Source organism: Gorilla gorilla, chromosome 17 (genome assembly GCF_029281585.2).
Source record: "Gorilla gorilla gorilla isolate KB3781 chromosome 17, NHGRI_mGorGor1-v2.1_pri, whole genome shotgun sequence".
In the NCBI taxonomy this organism is placed as follows: Eukaryota; Metazoa; Chordata; class Mammalia; order Primates; family Hominidae; genus Gorilla; species Gorilla gorilla.
The window spans coordinates 52,164,683-52,185,271 of NC_073241.2; the positions used below are offsets into that span (position 1 = coordinate 52,164,683).

At 38.6% G+C, this 20,589-nt stretch overlaps 1 protein-coding gene across 8 annotated transcripts in view; it reads left to right on the forward strand.

Annotated features, from left to right (window-relative positions):
- Positions 1-1,662: 1,662 nt before the first annotated feature.
- The window catches only part of RBBP8 (RB binding protein 8, endonuclease), a 94,253-nt gene continuing 75,326 nt past the window's right edge, over positions 1,663-20,589 (forward strand). For 2 of the 8 annotated variants that reach the window (XM_031003567.2, XM_055367961.1), the window contains exons 1-3: positions 5,813-6,286; positions 8,977-9,183; positions 18,677-18,719. In XM_031003567.2, coding sequence (XP_030859427.2) covers positions 9,075-9,183; positions 18,677-18,719 — 152 coding nt within the window. In that variant the 5' untranslated portion in view covers positions 5,813-6,286; positions 8,977-9,074. 8 annotated transcript variants of the gene reach the window in all.

The following is a 20,589-nucleotide window of genomic DNA, read 5'->3' on the forward strand; positions in this document are numbered from 1 at the left end:
ATTTTTAGAAAATTTAATATTATATATGTGGCTCTGTGGGATAGTTCTGTGCTAAGACTCTAGTAAAAAGTAGGAAAGAACCCAGGAGGCAGAGGTCGCAATGAGTCGAGATTGTGCCACTGCACTCCAGCCTGGGCAACAGAGTGAGACTCTGTCTCAAAAAATTAAAAAAAAAAAAAAAGCAGGAAAACAGGGCCGGGCGTGGTGGCTCATGCCTGTAATCCCAGCACTTTGGGAGGCCGAGGAGGGTGGATCACCTGAGGTCAGGAGTTTGAGACTAGCCTGGCCAACATGGCAAAACTCCGTCTCTACTAAAGACACAATAATTAGCTAGGCAGGTGCCTGTAATCCCAGCTACTCGGGAGACTGAGGCATGAGGATTGCTTGAATCTGGAAGGTGAAGGCTATCGTAAGCTGAGATCGCGCCACTGCACTCCAGCCTGGGGGACAGAGTAAGACTTTGTCTCCAAAAAAAAAAAAAAAAGTAGGAAAACAGAAGAATAAAGAAAGCACAGTCTGACATCAAGGAGCCTAGCTGAAGATTAAAAACACAAAAATAATTACAATATAATGGTGTTAAGTGCAATGATAAAGATATATATTGAGGGCATGGGAGAATGAGGAAGGCCATTTGTGAAAGGGTATAGAAAGGAAGGATGAAGAGAGATGTTAGGTTAGTCTCCTGAAAGAAGTAGTGCCTGAGCTGAGACTTAAAAGAATAAGAAAGATGAAGTGTAACAAATGGGGGTGAAAGTAATTCCAAGAGAAAAACATTGTATGAGCCAAGACTAAGAAACAGCCAAAGGAAGGAGAGAGGAATAAAAGCAGTTTCCTGTTGAAAGAGGGAAAGAGCAAGGGGTACAGCAGAGACTGTGCAAGGATAAGAGCTTGTGCGACATTTTAAAGAAATTGAATTTTAACCTTTAGGCAATAGTCTTTTTTTCTTTTTTTTTTTTTGAGACACAGTCTCGCTTTGTCGCCCATGCTGGAGTGCAGGGGTGTGATCTTGGCTCACTACAACCTCCGCCTCCTGGATTCAAGTGATTCACCTCCCTCAGCCTCCCGAGTAGCTGGGATTACAGGTGCCTGCCACCATGCCCATCTAATTTTTGTATTTTTAGTAGAAACAGGGTTTCACCATGTTGGCCAAGCTGGTCTCAAACTCCTGACCTCAAGTGATCCACCCACCTCGGCCTCCCAAACTGCAGGGATTATAGGCGTAAGCTACCGCACCAGTCTGGCAACAGTCTTTTGAAGAGTTTTAAGCAAAGGAATGCCAGGATCAGAAATAATGGTTTAGATGTTGGGCAGCTGTGAGACTGAATTAAGGTGAACAAGACTGGAAGCAGGGAGGCTGTTGCCTAGGTAAGAAACATCAGGGCCTAAACTAGGGCAATAAGTGAGGTTGGAAAGGAAAGCACTAATTCAAAATTATATTTAAGAGGTATCATCAGCAGAATATAGTGCCTGACTCGTCCTGACACCATGGAAAGGAGTTTGGATTTTATTCTAGGGTGATGGGAAGACCCTGAAATGCTTTAAGCAGGGAGTGTGATTTTCTGATAGATTTTAAAGAACCTCTCAGACTGCTGTTGGAGAACATACTGTAATGGAGAACAGAGTGGATAACAGATTATTTATTTATTTTTTTTAAAAGGAGGATATTGCCGTAGAAGAGGTTGATGGTAGCTTGAACCAGGGTGGACACAAAGGTGAGAAGCAACTGGATTGTTTGGGCGGGGGGGGTGGGGGGAGGTGTGTGTGTGTGTGTTTTTAAGAGACAGGTTCTGGCTGTCATTCAGCCTATACTGCAGTTTCTCAAATCTCAAGTGAGCCTCCCGCGGGCCTCCCACAGCGTTGAGGTTACAGATATGAGCCACCCTATCTGGCCTCAGGTTGTATTTTTAACTGCAAATGGTTTTGCCTAATTCGTAGGGTTGAGAAAGAAAAAAGCAAGTTTAGGAAGATCACACTTGTTGAGCTCAACTGTCTTGTTTAATCAGGAGGCCAGGTTATCCACCTAGAGTGACAACAGCTTCAGAGGCTTGAGGACTGAAAATAGTAAAGGTCTGGAAGACAGCAGAGAAAATAAAAAGAGCTGAACAAAGGCTATTTTAAGGATTAACTGATGCCCTGCATGAAGTTTGAAACCATATGACTTCAGTGATATCAGTCTAACGTGATACGTCATTTTCCCTTCACAACACTCAACTACCCAGCTGCAGGAGTTAAGCATAGATTCTAGAATCTACAGGATTTCATTTGTAAATGGCTTGAGTTAGATGACTTTTAAATCTACATGAGTTCCCAAACTTTACTTTTAAGAATCCTAGAGTCTGTACTGCTATCACACAATTTATTTTAAATTGGTGCCTAGATATACATAACATAAACTTACCATTTTAACTATTTCACTAGTTTATGTAAATTCAGCATTCTAGCCAGGGGCCTCCAATAGGTGTGCTGGGACATTAAAAACCTAGCCCTGAAGGTGGCAGCACTGGGCCTGAGGTGACTAGTCTCAACTTCTGTTGCCACTGGATGGAAGCAGCCTCACCTTTTCATTACAATATATAACACAAGTGTTCATTTTCTAAGCATGCTGAAATTGAAAAAGTTTGGGAAGTACTGTTCTAAGCCACAACATATGAGAAACCCAGTATTATGAAGAGTTCAAAATAACTGCTTCTCTGTTAAAGATGTTTTTTCAGCAGATCTTTGGAACCTCAAAATTTATTCCATGTGGTTCTTAAAGCTTTAGAACCTATCTATGAGGATGCCCGCCATTTCCATTGTTAAAGTGGCCATATAAAATCTCATTTAAAAATCTAAGAATTTTGAATGTACCCAAAGGTTTCCATTTACATAGAAATCGGATCCACCAGGGAATGCCCATTTCATTCATTCATAGAATATTGATTTGGTGGCAGACACTAGGCTAGTTCCTGGAGATAAAAGGGTGAACAAACCTTTTTCATTTTTTATTTTTTTAATTTTAAGACAGGGTCTCTCGCTCTGTCACCTAGGCTGGAGTACAGTGGCACAATCATAGCTCACTGCAGGCTTGAACTCCTGGGCTCAAGCAATCCTCCCACCTCAGCCTCCACAGTAACTAGAACTAGAGGCACGAACCACTGTGTCCAGCTATTTTGGTTTGATTTTTAGAATAGGAGACAAGATTTCACTATGTTGCCCAAGCTTATCTTGAACTCCTGGCCTCAAGTGATCCTCTTGCCTCAGCCACCCAAAGTCTGGCCCAAGACATGGTTTTTTATCTCAAGAAATTTACAGTCCAGCGGGGAGACAGAATTAATTAAATAACTAAAACAATAAAAACTGCAAGATGGTGAGGTTACATGGTACTGTAGGAGGATCTAGTAGAAGAGACTATTGAAATAATATAAAAACATGATTAGTAGATAGCTGGGGCAAAGAGTGGGGGTAGGTTTGGTGGAGAACTCCAGGCAGAGACAATAGCATGCAATGGCCTAGGAGACATCAAAAGTCTAGTGAGACCAGAGGACAGAAAATGTCTGGAAATAAAGCCAAAGAGGTAGCAGAGGCAATTCAAAGGGGCTTCCTTCACAGAGTAACTGGAAGCCACTGAAAGGGTTTAAGCAGCATAGTGACATTAACAGATTTACTTTTCAAGATCACAGTAGCTGCAGTATAGAGAAGTGGTCTCAAAGTAGACACAATTTAAGGTGGAGGAGGGAAGATGTATTTTTATTCTATTTTTTATCCTTTAAAAATGCTTTTAAAATGGATTATAATCATATTAGCTAAGACATACTAATTATGGCTAGCTTTTGGGCACATAGTATATATCTGAATACTAAGCAGTTTACATATATTCATTTAATCTTAATACCCTGTGAGGTTGGTACTATTATCCTCAATTTACAGGTAGGTAAAATGGGACAGCGAGCTTAAGCAGTCAGTCCAAAGTCACTCAGTAAGGAAGTATTAGAGCAGGATTTAAACCCAGACGTCTGACTTCAGAGCCTGTAACTTCATTAGATCATGTACCATTTTTCAACAGTACATGCATGTAATTTAAAATTAAATATATATATGGAGAATAGATGTTCAAATTTTTTTCTGAACACCAGTGAAAACAAAGATTTAGGAGGGGTGGTTGGTAGCGTGGATGTGGAAAGGAGACTAGCAGTAGACTAGGTAAGAAATAACAGTATCTTGGATTACGGAGGTAGTGATGGAGAGAAGGGGATGGATTTAGATGTTTAGTAAGTAAAATTGGACTGCGTGATGGCTTGGATATGGAAGTTAGGGATGAATAAAGTGTCAAGGATGACTCTTTGGTTTCTGACTTGCATAAATGGATTAGAGAGTGAGACACAGGCAGAGGCCATAGGAACAGGTTGGGTCATTCTGCTCAGTTTTTCTTTGGACCACAGTGCAGACCACAGCACACTGCTCTTTCAATACTCTGTTAAATGACAAACTTATTACAGGTTATTTCTGTCATAAACATAAAAGCTTCACTCTGTCAATTATGTTTCCTATCTTGCGTTAAAAATTACATAGTCAAAATTTCATCCATTTTCTTTCAAAAATGTGGAGTTAAGTCTTATAAAATGGGGAAGTGAATGATAGTTGCTGTAACAGGCTAATAGAAGGTTTAGCACCCCTCTTCTGTATACTAACTTTTTAAGTTATATTTATTCATCCCTTAAGATGTGGGACAGGTGGAAAAAATACCTTTCCACTTTGTATTTATGATTTCTAAGTACTAAACTTTTAAAGCCTGTTAATATTATCCCTTCCCAGGTCTTATAATAATTACACAAAAGTACTGGACTGGTTTAAAAGATATTTGGTTCTAGTCTATTTTGTTTATTTGTAGAATTTCTAGTGGTCTAAAAACGATTCTTTTAGAAATCAGGAGAAATAGGAATACCTACTATCGGTGTGAATCTCAAACGAACAGCCACAAGAAAAATGGACTTTTTTAAAAAAAATCATCTAACAGCATGTTGTCCCAATAAATAATGCTGAAGGAGATTCCTTCTCGTTTCAAATTTGCCAGAAACTTCCCGTTTAACCTCAGCAAAATACAGATCGTTTTGATCTATGGCGTTACCGCCCAACCCTGTCAGGTCACATCACTAAACTGCAGATAACAGCGACAAGGCCGAAAACTATGTTAGACAGATCCGCGTCCATACCCTCCATCAGTTAATTTTAACTCTTCACTCGGTACAGGTCACTCTACACATGCTTCCCTGCAAAATGCTTAAGCTAGACACAGTGTACAGATAACTTTCACAGAACCGCAAGGGCTTGATGCTCCCCCAACAGAACGGCTTGAGCTTTCCCCAGCGCATCTCAGAAATGCTGTGGCGGTCGCCAGACTCTTCGGGTCGCTCCCGGCAGCTCCGAGGTAGCGCTCCCCTCCCCAACCATCGCCCTCCGGGATGGGCCGCACCGAAGAGCCCGCTCCTCAGCTAGGGCACGAAGTGCGCCGCCGCGCTGGGCAGCGGGAGGAAGGGGCGTGACGCAAGTGGAACTCCCGCGTGACGTCACGCGGGCTCCCGGGCGGGGCGGGTCCGGCCGCCTCCGAGCCCGGCCGGCAGCCCCCGGCCTTAAAGCGCGGGCTGTCCGGAGGGGTCGGCTTTCCCACCGAGGATTTGGCACTCTGGTGAGGGAAAAGGGCGAAAGAGAAAAGCGAGCAGCCGTCCCTTCACAGCCTCAGAAAGTGCTCGCTTCCCTTCGGGGGCTTTCGCGAATTCCGAGGCAATCTCGGAGGCGGTGAGTAAAAGCAATCTCTTTACCCCACCCGGAGCTCTGGGTCGGAGCGACTGCTTCTGGTCTGGAGCTGCGCGCTTGGCGAAGGGCTCCCGGGCTAGGGGTGGCTCCCGGCTCTGGGGCTGTGTCTGATGAAATAGGCCGGGCCCGGGCTACACTCGGTGGTGGTGGACCGGCGGGAGGACGAGCGCTAACTCAGTACTACTTCTGGGTCTCCCGCGCGGGCTCAGGAAGCGTCTTTCGCCGCCGAGCCCGCCCCGCGCATGCGCCGACTGCGGCTCGCGCGCGCGCTTGGGAGGTTTTTTGGCCAGACCCGCACGCGGAACCGGCGCGGGCACCTGGGGAGAAATGGATGGAGAAGGGACCTGGCTGGAAAGCCTTTGCCCCGCTGCTCTGCTCCGCCCATAAGAGGACCCCTGAAATGTCCCGTGCAGTTTGTTCAAGTCCCCTGTGTGACGAAATGTGCCTCTCGCCTTACCCGTGTGAGAATACCTGTGGTGTGGCAGCGAGTATTTTGGTGAGCACCTGCAGTGTAGTGGTTTATACTAAGGAATACACACAAATGTCTTAAACAATTACAGGCCTTTGAGCCCAGAATGCAACTTGGGAGGTAAGACGTGACGTTCTGAGAGATTGAAAAATGTACATTGTCGTCGTGCCTCGAATAACGGTTCATTGCAGAGAGAGATGCTAACAAAAAGTGCTGGGCATGCGGGTAGGTGGAAAGGGTTTTGCGAGCCAGAATTTGCAAGTTGAATGTTTTGTTTTTATGTTTTGTTTTTAAAGCACTGTACATCACTTACTTGAAGATAGATACGTAAAGGATGCTTATTTTACACTCTTGGCTTTAAACGAGTATGTTAATACTTTTTCGATCATTAATTAAACCTTCATTTTAAACTGTTTACTTAATAGAAATCGTTTATGTCTTCTTTTTTTTTCTTTTTGCTGCAGAGAGGTATTTTTCCTTTCTTTATTTTATTATTATTTTTTATACTTTAAGTTCTAGGGTACATATGCACGACGTGCAGGTTTGTTACATATGTATACATGTGCCATGTTGGTGTGCTGCACCCATTAACTCGTCATTTACATTAGGTGTATCTCCTAATCCTATCCCTCCCCCCACCCCACGGCAGGCCCCGGTGTGTGAGGTTCCCCTTCCTGTGTCCAGGTGTTCTCATTGTTCAGTTCCCACCTATGATTGAGAACATGCGGGCTACAGAGAGGTATTTTACAGTTATTGGTCTCATGACTTGATTTCCATCCCTGACATAGCCATGTCCCAGCTGTGTGACCTTGGACATTTACTGCCTTAGGCCTCTTCCCCCAACTCTAAAATGAAATTATAGTAGCTGTCTTACAGAGTTTTTCTGAAGGTTAGGTAGAATATAAATATTCTATAATATATAATTATATATTAAATAATATATAAATACAAATATTAATATTAATATTCTACAGTTACTGGTATGTGGGAAACAAATGGTGACTTTTATTCACAATTATATATAGGCCCATTTGTTTATCTGTTAAAGATAGAATAAAAACCTCTTTGGTAACAAAACTAATGCAGTGCACCTAATTCTACTTTTAAAAACTTTTTTACAGAAATAAATGTACACAAGAGAAATACTGGAATTACAAACCCCATTGTATACGCACCCACCCAGCTTCAGAAATTGTTGAAGTTCAGCCCTTGTTTCATATCTTCACCCAACATCCATTTTTGTTTGTTTTTTGCTGGATTTTTTTTTTTTTCAAGCAAATCGCAGAGTATATCCCTTTACCTGTAAATATCTCAGTAAATATCCCTTTAACAGATAAGGCCTTTCTAAAAAAAACAAACAAAACCGCATCATTATCATACCCAAGAAAATTAATAATTTCCTAATATCTAAAATCCAGCTCATATTTAGTTTCTGCTGATTATTTTTTAAAAGTCTAATCACAATTTTTGCAAAGCTTGATAGTTTATTTTTGTAGCTCTTTACGGTTCACCAAGTGGCTTCACATATACTCCTGCTCCCTTCAGAATTACTCTTTCAGCCCCTTTGTCAGAGACCTCAAGAAATGGTTAGCAGGAAACTATCAGTTTGCTTTGGCTAAGGAGCCAGATGTGAGGGTTAGTAGACTTGCTGATTACTATTACTTTTTAAGTTGTAGCTAATTAATGGTTTCATTTTAAGAACACATATTAAAATATTTACTAATCCATTCAAACTTCTTAACCTGTTGGTTTCTTCAAGGACTACGTAATAAACTTAATGATTCACCTTTATTCTAAGAGAGGCACGAAGTAACATTACCCTAATTGTCTTATGACTCTAGGATGTTTCTGTATTCATAGATCTTTGCTGTGTTTAAATCTTACTGACTTCTCTTGTTTTTGGAAAGTTATACAGATCCTCATCTGTGTTAATACATCAGTCAACTGTCTCTTTTATAAAATATATATAGATATGTGTATATATGTGGATGCTTGTTAAGTCAAGACTAAGAATATTTTTCAGTTTTGGGCTCAGTGTGTTGCACCAATTCAAAAGTTAAAAAAACAATTTTTTTTTTTTTTTAATTGAGACAGAGTCTCTGTCGCTCAGGCTGGAATGCAGTGGCACGATCTCCGCTCACTGCAAATTCCGCCTCCCAGTTTCAGTCAATTCTCCTGCCTCAACCTCCTGAGTAGCTGGGACCACAGGCACGCACTACCACACCTGGCAAATTTTTGTATTTTCAGTAAAGATGGGGTTTCACCATGGTGGCCAGGCTGATCTCAAACTCCTGGCCTCAAGTGATCCGCCCACCTCAGCCTCCCAAAGAGCTGGGATTACAGGCAAGAGCCATCTCCCCCAGCCAAAACAATAAATTAGTTTATAGTGGTAAATTAATACTGACCATGAATGATAAAAACCCCTCAATATCTGAATCCTTTCTGTTTAACATAATTGAGATAATTTCTTCCTCTAAGAGAAATAAGAAAATTTGCCTGAAAATTTACCTCATATAGCCAAATAACTGAAATCGGAACTTTTCTCACCATTATCATCTTTCCTTATTCTTTCCTTCCCCTCCCAAATTCTAAAAATGATAGATTATAGGTAAATAAGGAAATGGTAAATGAGGATATCTGGGCTTGTGTTTCATCCTGATTTCAAAGTACATAAAGATAAATGCAAAGTTCATTTATGTTGCAATCTGTCATTTCAGGTATTTGACCTGTCCAAAGACGACTTGATACCTCTATAATGTAACAGAAAAGGTCAGAAAATATTAAGCAAGTAGAAGTGTGGAGCATAGTAAGCAAGATGAATATCTCGGGAAGCAGCTGTGGAAGCCCTAACTCTGCAGATATATCTAGTGACTTTAAGGACCTTTGGACAAAACTAAAAGAGTGTCATGATAGAGAAGTACAAGGTAAAATCTTTTCTTAAATACTTATAGCAGTATTTTGTTGAGACTGTAGTGGCTTTGTATACCTTTGTATGACAGTCCTGTTTATTATTTCTATTTCAGCTTTTAGGTTCGGGGGGTACATGTGCAGATTTGGTACATGGATAGATTGCATGTTGCTGGGGTTTGGTGTACAAATGATTTCATCACCCAGGTAGTGAGCATGGTACCCCATAGGTAGTTTTTCAATCCCCACCCTCTTCCCACCCCCCTGACCCTCCACCCTCATGTAGGTCCCAGTACCTGTTGTTCCCCTCTTTGTGTCCATGTGTACTAAATGTGTAGCTCCCACTTATAAATGAGAACATGCAGTATTTCTGTTCTCTGCTCAGGGTAATGGCTTCATCTGCATCCACGTTGCTGCAAAGAAAATAATTTTGTTCTTTTTTATGGCTTCATTGTATTCCATGATGTATATATACTTTTTTTTTATTCAGTCCACTGTTGAATTTTGTACATTTAATGGCCATCTTTAAGTTCAAAGATATCTTTTTTTTTTTTTTTTTTTTTTTTGAGACAGGGTCTCACTGTGTCACCAGGCTGGGGTGTAGTGGTGTGATCACGGCTCACTGCAGCTTCAACCTCCCATTTTCAAGTGAGCCTCCCTCCTGTAGTTGGGACCATAGGCACACGCTGCCATGCCTGGCTAATTTTTTATTTTTTGTAGAGTCAGGGTCTCACTATGTTGCCCAGGCTGGTCTTGAACTCCTGGCCTCAAGTGATCCTTCTGTCTCTGCCTCCCAAAGTGGTGGGATTACAGACGTGAGCCACTGCGCCTGGCCCAAAGATCTCATTATTTATTTATTTATTTATATATTCATGTATTTATGTATTTACTAATTAATTTTCAGAGAGGGTCTCACTCCGTTGCCCAGGCTGGAGTGCAGTGGTATGGTCACAGCTCACTGCAGCTTTAACCTCCCAGGCTCAGGTGTTCCTCCCACCTTAGCCTCCTGGGTACCTGGGACTACAGGTGTGCACCACCACGCCCAGCTAATTTTATGTATTTTTTGTAGAGACAGAGTTTTGCCTTGTTGCCCAGGCTGGTCTTGAACTTCTGGGCTCAAGCAGTCCACTGGCCACAGCCTCCCAAAGTGCTAGGATTACAGGTGTCAGCTGCTGTGCCCAGCTGATCTTTTTTTCTTTTTCTTTTTGAGACAGGGTCTTGCTTTGTCACCCATGCTGGAGTGCAGTGGTGCAAACATGGCTCACTATAGTGTCAAACTCTCGGGCCCAAGTGATTGTCCCACCTCATCCTCCCAAGTAGTTGGGACTACAGGCGCACGCACCATGCCCAGCTAGTTTGTTTTTGTTTTTGTTTTTTAAAAACTTATCCTTCACCTTAGAACACCTAGCTAGTTTTTGTATTTTTTGTGGAGTCAGGGTTTCGCTATGTTGCCCAGGCTGGTCTCAAACTCCTGAGTTCAGGTGATCTCCCGCCTTGGCCTCCCAAAGAGCTAGGATTACAGGCGTGAGCTGCGCCCAGCCAGATCTCATTTTTAGAGGACATTTACAATTGTAGTTTTTGTGATTCATTTTTATGGTCAAATTGGTGCTTTTTAACCACAGAACATAGTTTGTATACAACTTGCTGTTATTTACTTGTGGTAATATTTATGAGATAGTGGAAAACGTACAGAATTTGTTGACTGAAGACCTGGATTTGAATTCTGATTTCATTTACCCACTTGCTCTGTGATCTTAGCCTAATTACCTAACCTCTAAATTTAATTTTCTTCTATAAAATTCTTTGCAGGATATAGACATAAAAATACTACATAAAGTCATTTGACAAACCTGTAGCACTGAAATAGAAAAGTGAATGGCCACTTACCTTCAGACAGCCTGCAGTCTTAGTAGAGTCGTGTAAACAGATAATTACAATACAGTGAAATAACAGTTAAAAGGTTTTTATGAAGTGCAAGGAGTTTATAGAGGATTAAGCAATTGTGGTTGAGATGAGTAAATATTATTTGTGTTAAAAGATACACCATATGAAGCTAAGCTCAAGGTTTTAATATTAAATTTTAATATACTTTAATTCTGTAACTTTCCCTATGTCCCTATGTATGATAAATTCTTCATATTACATTTGTTTCTTGATTACCTATTATAAGTTTAATATTGCAGTGCTTTATAGCTGTATCATTATACTGGAGTACTATTAAAACATAATCAACCTGAATCTAAAGTGTAGTATGTGGGTCTGTATTAGAACTTTCTTATGGTAGGCTGGGCACGGTGGCTCACGCCTGTAATCCCAGTGCTTTGGGAGGCCAAGGTGGGCAGATCACCTGAGGTCAGGAGTTCGAGACCAGCCTGACCAACATAGAGAAACCCTGTCTCTACTAAAAATACAAAATTAGCTGGGTGTGGTGGTGCGCACCTGTAATCCCCGCTACTCAGGAAGGCTGAGGCAGGAGAATCGCTTGAACCCAGGAGAATCGTTTGAACCCGGGAGGCGGAGGTTGCAGTGAGCTGAGATCACGCTATTGCACTCCACCCTGGGCAACAAGAGCGAAACTCCGTCTCAAAAAAAAAAAAAAAAAAAAAAAAGAACTTTCCCATGGTAAGTTTAGTTTCTTGGAAAACTTCTGGTGATACCCTTATTAATTAATGAGTTTTGAAATATGAACAACCCCAAAAGTATTCTTTCAAGACCCAGTGTTCATGGAGACACAAAGAAATGTTCAAGAAATGTTTTTTGGGCACTTACTATGTGCCAGACCTTGTGAATAAGAATAAATCCTATATAGTGCTAGCTTTAAGGGAATTTCTAGTCTAGAATTTTAATGCAGTATAGTATGTTATTATCTGAAAACATGAAGGAAGAACTGAGGGTGTGTGTGGTTGCATGGGGAGGTGGGTTTGTGCATGGTTTATGTCAGACCAGGCTTGATAATTGATTAAGTCTAATTAGCCAGGCAAGGAAGATGGTGGAAGGGGAGGGAATTTTCTGAGTAGAGAGAATAGCACATGCAAAAGTTTGCAGATAAGAGCTTGATTTTATTCAAGGAACTATGGATAGTTAGGTTTAGTTCTAAGAGGAAATGGAATGGGAGATTGGAGTTTTGGGGGAGGTGGATAGGATATGATGCTAGAAATGTACATAGATCCAAATTATGTAAAATGGTATGTGCTATGCTGAAGAGATTGTCATCTTGCCTTGACTTTAGGACAGATTTCTCTATTTCTGCAAAAAATGTTGGGATTTTGGGATTTGGGATTTTGATAGATAATGCATTGAATCTGTAGATTGCTTTGTATAGTATTGACATCTTAACAATATTGTTTTGTAGTCCATGAACATGGGATACCTTTCTATTAGTGTCTTCTATATTTCTTTTTTTGTTTTTTTTTTTTTGAGACAGAGTCTTGCTCTGTCGCCAAGGCCGGAGTGCAGTGGCGCAATCTCGGCTCACTGCAAGCTCCACCTCCTGGATTCATGCCATTCTCCTGCCTCAGCCTCCTGACTAGCTGGGACTACAAGCGCCCGCCACCACGCCCGGCTAATTTTTTGTATTTTTAGTAGAGGCAGGGTTTCACTGTGTTAGCCAGGATGGTGTCGATCTCCCGACCTCGTGATCTGCCTGCCTCAGCCTCCCAAAGTGCTGGGATTACAGGCGTGAGCCACCGTGCCCGGTCTATATTTCTTTTTAAGATTTTTTAATTTTTAATTACTAATTTTTAGAGATGAGGTCTTGCCTCATTGCCCAGGCTTGAGTGCAGTGGCACAATCATGGTTCGCCGTAGCCTCAAATTCCAGGGTGCAGGCAATCCTTCCGCTTCCGCCTTCAGGGTAGCTAGGACTACAGGCATGCACCACCGAACCTGGCTAATTTATTTTTTTATAGAGACAGGGATCTCACTTTGTTGCCCAGGCTAGTCTCAACTCCTGGGCTCAAGCAGTCCTCTGACCTCATTGGCCTCCAAAAGTGCTAGGATTACAGGTGTGAGCCACCACACCTGGTCATTCTATAATTTCTTTCAGCAACATTTTCTGATTGTCAGTGTACAAGTTTTTTGTCTCCTTGGTGAAATGTATTCTTAAGTATTTTATTCTTTTGATGCTACTGTAAATAGAATTGTTTTCTTAATTTGCTTTTCAGATTGTTCATTGTTAGTGTATAGAAATACAACTGGTTTTTGTGAGTTGATTTTATATTCTGCAACTTTCTTGAAACTCTTGATTTCTATTTTTGTTTTTTATGTTTTGAAACAGAGTCTCACTCTGTCACCCAGGCTGGAGTGCAGTGGCATGATCGCAGCTCACTGCAACCTCTGCCTCCCAGGTTGAAGCGTTCTCCTGGCTCAGCCCCCCAAGTAGCTGGGACTACAGGCACACACCACCACTCCTGGCTAATTTTTGTATTTTTAGTAGAGGTGAGGTTTCACCATGTTGGCCAGGCTGGTCTTGAATTCCTGACCTCAAGCAAGCCGCCCATCTCAGCCTCCCAAAGTGCTAGGTTTACAGGCAGGAGCCACTGTGCCTGGCTATTTATAAGCTGTTAATTTAATAGAAATAAAATATTTGACAGATTTCTTCTTCCTATTCTTTGGTGTTACAGGATCTTCATGAAATCCCTATTTTACAGTGAGGAAGCATCAAGAAACAAATGGTATACTCTTTAATAGGAACAATATGCCATATTTATCAAATTATAGAATATATAAAGCTTGCAAATATTATGTAGTAGATAATTCTTTTAAAGTGTACTCCTCATGGTTATGTTCTAATCACATTCCCACAAAAGTTTCTATACTCTGAATAACTTTAAGGGAGGAATACAGTAATTGTTGGTGTATATGATAAGGTCCATGTGTTTTATGAATATTAGGTATCTGATATATGAGCTTATAAGAGAAGATAATCTTTGGTACGTTATATTGATCATGCCACTTTCCCAATTTCAAATAACTTATGGATTCTTAAAGGTATTAAATGAATAAGTACTATTTTTTAAGTAGATATGTCATTTTAAAACATTTTGGTTTGGGCCATGCGTTTGTCAATATGTTCCACATAGTTCCATATAAAATTAGAGTCTCTATGTGATAACATCAAAGACATGCCTGAAGGGAACTTAATTTTTTTAAGGAGGTGGGGAATCCATTTGTAGAAACCAGTGTAAGAAGCTGTTTGAAAGACATCAAACATGGACTTGTCAGGACTTTGCAGGTTTTAAGGTATATATAGGAATCAAAATTGACTCATGACCTTTAAAGCTTCATGTCAGTAAAAAATAAAAGAGAAATGTTGGGAATGGTAATATTTGAGATATATAGTTTTTACTTAGCTACAGAAATGTGCCCATAGGAACTTGCTTGAATCTGAATGCTCTGCTACATGTGTTTAGAATTTTTTTTGCCTCTTTTGCCAAAACATAATAAAATGATAGCAAAATATGACAGTATGTGCACTGATCACAACAATATAATAAACTGCATCCATGTCTTTTAAAACTAGGCAAGGATAGACAAAATGCTCTAATTTCTGTTGGAGACTAGCAATATGCAAACCAGACCATTTTTGTTGAAAAATTCTGGAGACATTTATGACCGAGTTTTTATATCCTTTAAGATAATTGTATCCTTTCATTATTGTATCATTTCATGATATGTTCCTTTTGTGACAAATGCTGCTAGTATCAGTGTCACAGATTGTTACTGATGATATACAGTGTTTATGCTTTAAATTCCGAACTCACAGAATTTAATGGAAACTTCAGAATTCTTTAAATTTCAAAAGTCTTAAAGCATATTTATTTGGGTACAAAATTTTATTGCCTTTAAAAATCTTTTTCAGTATCAAGTTTATTATCAAGAGCACAAGTAATAGAATTTAAAATATTTATTTTCAGAATACCACTATTTTAATAAATGATCTTTTGCCTATGCCAGCGTCTGCTATTAACATCTAGCTAATATATTTTCTGTGTCTAGTAAATATGGTAATCAGTTTCAAAGAAAACTAGGTAGGTTTTGTGAGGCAAAGTTGAAACACCTTGAAGAAATGGGAAAGTTTGGGGGCTCTAATAGGACAGGATAAATATTTCTTGATTCATTTTTTAATTGCTCCATTTATTTTCTATACATAGAATCAAAAATTCTAAAAAGAGAACATTATCTTAAGACTGCACAAATTAACAGTGAAATGAATTGTCCCACTCATTATTAAGAATGCTGTCAGGCTGGGCACAGTGGCACACACTTGGGAGGCCAAGGCAGGAGGATTACTTGAGTCCAGGAGTCTGAGACCAGCCTGGACAACAAAGCGAGACCCTGTCTCTACAAAAAAAATTTTTTTAATTAGTTAGGCATGGTGGTGTGTGCCTGTGGTCCCAGCTACTTGAGAGGTTGAGGCAGGAGGATCGCTTGGGCCTGGTAAGTCAAGGCTACAGTGAGTCGTGATTGCACCACTGCACCCCAGCCTGGGTGACAGAAATCCTGTCTCAAAAATAATAATAATATTATTATTATCAGTAACTCTCACACCTTTTATTTTTTATTTGCATTCACATCTGCAAATATAAAATCCACAAAAATTAATTTACCCATTTTGAGATAGTTCAATCTTAAGCAAAGTGAGCACAGCTTAAGTATGGCCTTGGAATTTAAATGATTTGTTAGGCAATTATAGAAATGCTAGCAGTAGTAGTTTTGGTTGAAGTTTAATTACTTCATTTGTATATAAAGCCCCCACTGTTTGTCAAGAAAGTGATGTTAGGGGTATTATTTATAATTCAGAACCATAAATAACTTGTTTAAAATGACAGTACATACATTTTATATATATATATATGGTTTGGTCTGGGTAAAGAACTAAAATAAGAACATAGCAGTGATTTTTGTTAATGCATAAGGAATTCTTGCCTCATTTCTGAACTCTTAAATTTGCTTTGTGTATTACAATATACAGGCCCTTGATTGTTTCATTTCCTCCAAAATTTATGTATGAGTGTGTGTAAGGTTAATTGTAGCACAGTGCTTGGTCTTGTGAACACTGTTTCCTCAATAGGTATCTTAGGTTGCCAGTGTTACAATCCCAGATACTTTGTTCAACAGATTACCTGTTCATACAGGAGCTACATTGTTGTATAGCCTCATTCCTTCCGATGGGTGTGGAGCAGGATTAAAGCACACTTTATAGGGGTTCTAATTGTAGATTCCTAATTGACTTGGTGAATAGCAAATGCTAAAATTTAAACACACACACATACACATATAAACCTGTTTCAGGGTGATCTGCGTGACAGAACAAATGCCTCATAGGTGTTGAATGCTTACCAGATAAAAGAGTAGTTCTTCCCCTGTTTCCCAAGGATTTTCTTTTGAAGTTTATATGGATTTTCTGTCTCATTGTTTCTTTTCTTAAAATGGTTTGTGGCAAGAATCCATTTCATCTTTGGCTGCACTTTTCACTTTTAAAGGCAAAACTGATTGTTAGAAGTCAGCCAAAATTTAAAAAAAAAAAAAAAATCTGTCAAGTAAAATTTCACACATTTTTGAGAAGGGAAAAAATGTGCATGGATGCACCACAGGTTTTGGTTTTTTAAACAACTCATTTATTGAAGGATGTTTGGGTTGTTTCTAATGTTTGGCTAAGACTGCTGTGAACATTTAATACAGGTTTATCCGTAACATTTTTTTCACCATCTTATTTATAACATTTTATTTATTCAAATTATAGAGCATAGAATCGAAGATAAAATGTGTCATATCAGTTGGACATTTTCTAAAGGTGAAATTTGAGACATAAGGAAAAAATGTAACATCCAAAAAATTCTCCAGGGCCTTTATTTTTCCACAATATATGGATTTCCTGGCAGTAAATCATTACTATGGAGGGCAGTAAGAAGAGATGACTTCTTCTTTAGTGTCTATGTGACCATGGTTGGGAAATGTATAGGTTTGTTTTTAAAATTTGTATTTGTCTAAATTATGTTGTACGAAAGATTGTATCAAGTTTAACAAATAAAGAAAAAGTATGTTCTAAGGAATGATAAATATATTAATGTTTCTATACACATATATGAAAAACTTTTCTGATTTATGACTTGATAGAATCTGTGAACTACCAAAGGCACATAGTAAATATTCTTGGATTCTTCGGAAATCAGTCAACTAGTAACTATTTATTGGTAACTAACTGCCACCAAATAAAAATTCTTCAGTAGATCTATAATTGGGTAAATTGTAGAATAGTAAAAGCACTGATTGAGAAATTAAAGAGTAAATATTGAGGGCTTTTTTCCCCTTTACATTGCAGAAAATGGGGAGCATAGAGAAAATAGAGGGCAAAGCAATATTCAACTAGAAAAAATTTTCTAGTTTTTTACTATTTTAATATTTGATTAAATAACTTCATTTTATTTTATTTTGTTTTGTTTTATTTTATTTTATTTTATTTTATTTTTTCAGACGGAGTTTCGCTCTTGTTGCCCACGCTGGAGTGCAATGGCGGGATCTCGGCTCACCGCAGCCTCCACCTCCCGGGTTCAAGCGATTCTCCTCAGCCTCCCGAGTAGCTAGGGTTACAAGCATGTGCCACCACACCCGGCTAATTTTGTCTTTTTAGTAGAGACGGGGTTTCTCCATGTTGATCGGGCTGGTCTCGGAACTCTTGACCTCAGGTGATCTGCCCACCTTGGCCTCCCAAGGTGCTGGTATTACAGGCATGAATCACCGCGCCCAGCCGATTAAATAACGTTTTTAAATCAATATTGGGTATTATAATTTTTACAATTTTGCTAGTTGTTTTGGTTTGACTTATATTTAGTTGCTAATGATGTATGTATTTTCATATTTGTTCAGTGACTTTTTTCTTTTGTTAATTACTGTTCATGAAAATTAGAAATGTCACCCTGTTTTGTCCGTATCCTTCCTTGCAGTTTCAATGCCTGTCAGTCTGCTTTCTTCTCAGTAATTACCTGAGTCCATAGGCAGTGGTCTTCTCTTATGTTTTGTATCAGACTTAATTAAAATTAAAAATTCATGTAATAGATATCTTGAGATAAAACATTCATGCCTTTTGTTAGGTACTTTTCCATAAGGAATTTTGCTACTAGTCCAGGACTTCCTACCACAGTCTAGTTTAATCCCAGAAGATTTGTGCCTACATAAACACCATTGCTGTTAGCAAATACACAGACTATGTCAGAACATAGACCTTCATTTACAGTGAACTTCTAATTATATGCTTGCCCTGCTATTAGAAAGGTAATAACTTACTTTAGATGGGGAAAATGTTATTCCATTTGACTGTCATATGATAGACTAAAAGCAATACATTGCAGATATGCTTTTGTGACTGCAGGGTACACGTAAGGGGCATATACTGTAAACTAATGAGACCTGGTTTATTATTTAGAGGCCAGACTGATGTGACTTAATAGTGGAGCATTTGACTCATAAAGGAACTGTTGTAGAAGTAATACCTTTTCTTTTTACTTTTCAGGTTTACAAGTAAAAGTAACCAAGCTAAAACAGGAACGAATCTTGTAAGTATCAGTATGTAATACTCGTGTTATTTATAGAGTAGTTGATACTGATGTCCAATTTGACATTTATAGAGTAGTTGATACTGATGTCCAATTTGACCTTAATGTCTTATTTATAAAAACATTAGCCCTACTTAGTATGGGCCTTGGATAGTCAGCAGCAGTTTTTTTTTTCAAATTCTAAAGTAAAAAGAATAATTTTGCAATTTTAAGTGTAGCCTTAATTATGTATGTTTATATTGTAATACAGCTTACATATGTAATCTTTTCCCATAAAGTATTAAAATGACAATTGATCTGTAGTCTCATTTTGATTTGTCAGCGGAGTTCTTTGTTGAGCCATAATTAACACATGGAATTCAACATGCTACAAGACGGGGAGCAGAATAATTCTGGGATTTCTAAACTCATATGAATGGAAACTAAATGGGTATTTTAAGACTCCTTTTAGGTAGTTTGAAATTACTTGAAGATTCTCTGAATTGTTTTGCTTATAAAGTTCTAAATCAGATCTGATTTTTTAAGTTCGGGAACATATTTTACTCATGATTCTCTAGAGCTTCTACATTCAGGAATCTGAAACAGATGGCAGAGTAGCTTTGTAACACTTACTAAGAAAATTCTCTTTAGCTGCTGAGAAATTTAGAAATTCTGGAATATAGACTACTCACCTTCAGATAAACTCTTGTTTTCTTTTAAAATTATTTTAATTAAGAAATTTAAAGAATTGTAAAGACAAAAAAAAATTTCCAGTTGTGCAGCACTGTTTTCATGCTTTTGATTCCTTATCACAAAGTTTCTTTGTAGAGGGTATAACTCGAACATAATGTTTTGTCCATTTTATTCATAGTAGTTCCTATCCCTCCTTATAGATCCCCCCACCCCAGCCCCCATATATGACATTTGATTTAAAAGTAATGAAAAAATTGTTGAATGTGCTGCATAGGTATGTAAAAGAGACAGGAAGGTTTGTTATCTATTTTATTACAGTTACATTTTCAAATACAAGGTTTACCCAGCTTCTTATGCCACTTGTATTTAAAATGTTCAGTTACCTTAGAAAGACAGAAGGCCACCAATTAGGAAAATGATACTGAGTTTTTAGTAAAATGCTGCTAATGGCATTGAGCTTGCTTTAGAAATGAAGTTAGTGATTGGTGTAGTAATAACTCTTCCTTTGGATGAGGTCCAGGGTAGACCTGTCTTTAATATATTAGACACTTCCCTGTTTTTGAAATTGCATGACTCTTTTTGCACTGTCTGGAATTCATCAATTTGCTTTCTTAAAGACATTGTTAAATTATTTCTGCAATTAGTAAATGCTCTTTATGTTACCACTTTCTTGACCTGAATATTTTATTAAGTAATTGAGGTTAGTTTTAACTTTAGCTTAGGTTATTCATCTACATAATAGTTTAGCTTTAAGACAAATACTGTCATGCTCTGTGTTATTCTAAATAGAACAGTAATGGAATATATGAATATGGGAAAATCAGATAACTCACTACTATTACAGAGTTCTGTTCATCATTTAAGAAAAAACACTTTGCTATTAACTTTTCACTCCTTAAGAGTGAAAATGTATATGTGTGTAAATCTTCAATGTGTGTGTAAATCTTCAATTTAATATTTACTGTATTTTATGATACAGATTAAGGCAAATGTGTGTGTAAATTTTCAATGTAATATTTACGGTATTTTATGATACAGATTATTTAAGTTAAATATTAAATTTGAATAGATGTTGGCAGTCTGTTTTAGAACATGATTAATCACACCTCCAGGCTTAGACAAGTTATCTGGTTGTATTTGCTGAATAGGATCAGTGAAAACCTGGTGTTCCTTCTGAATTAAATATATTTTCTAGAAG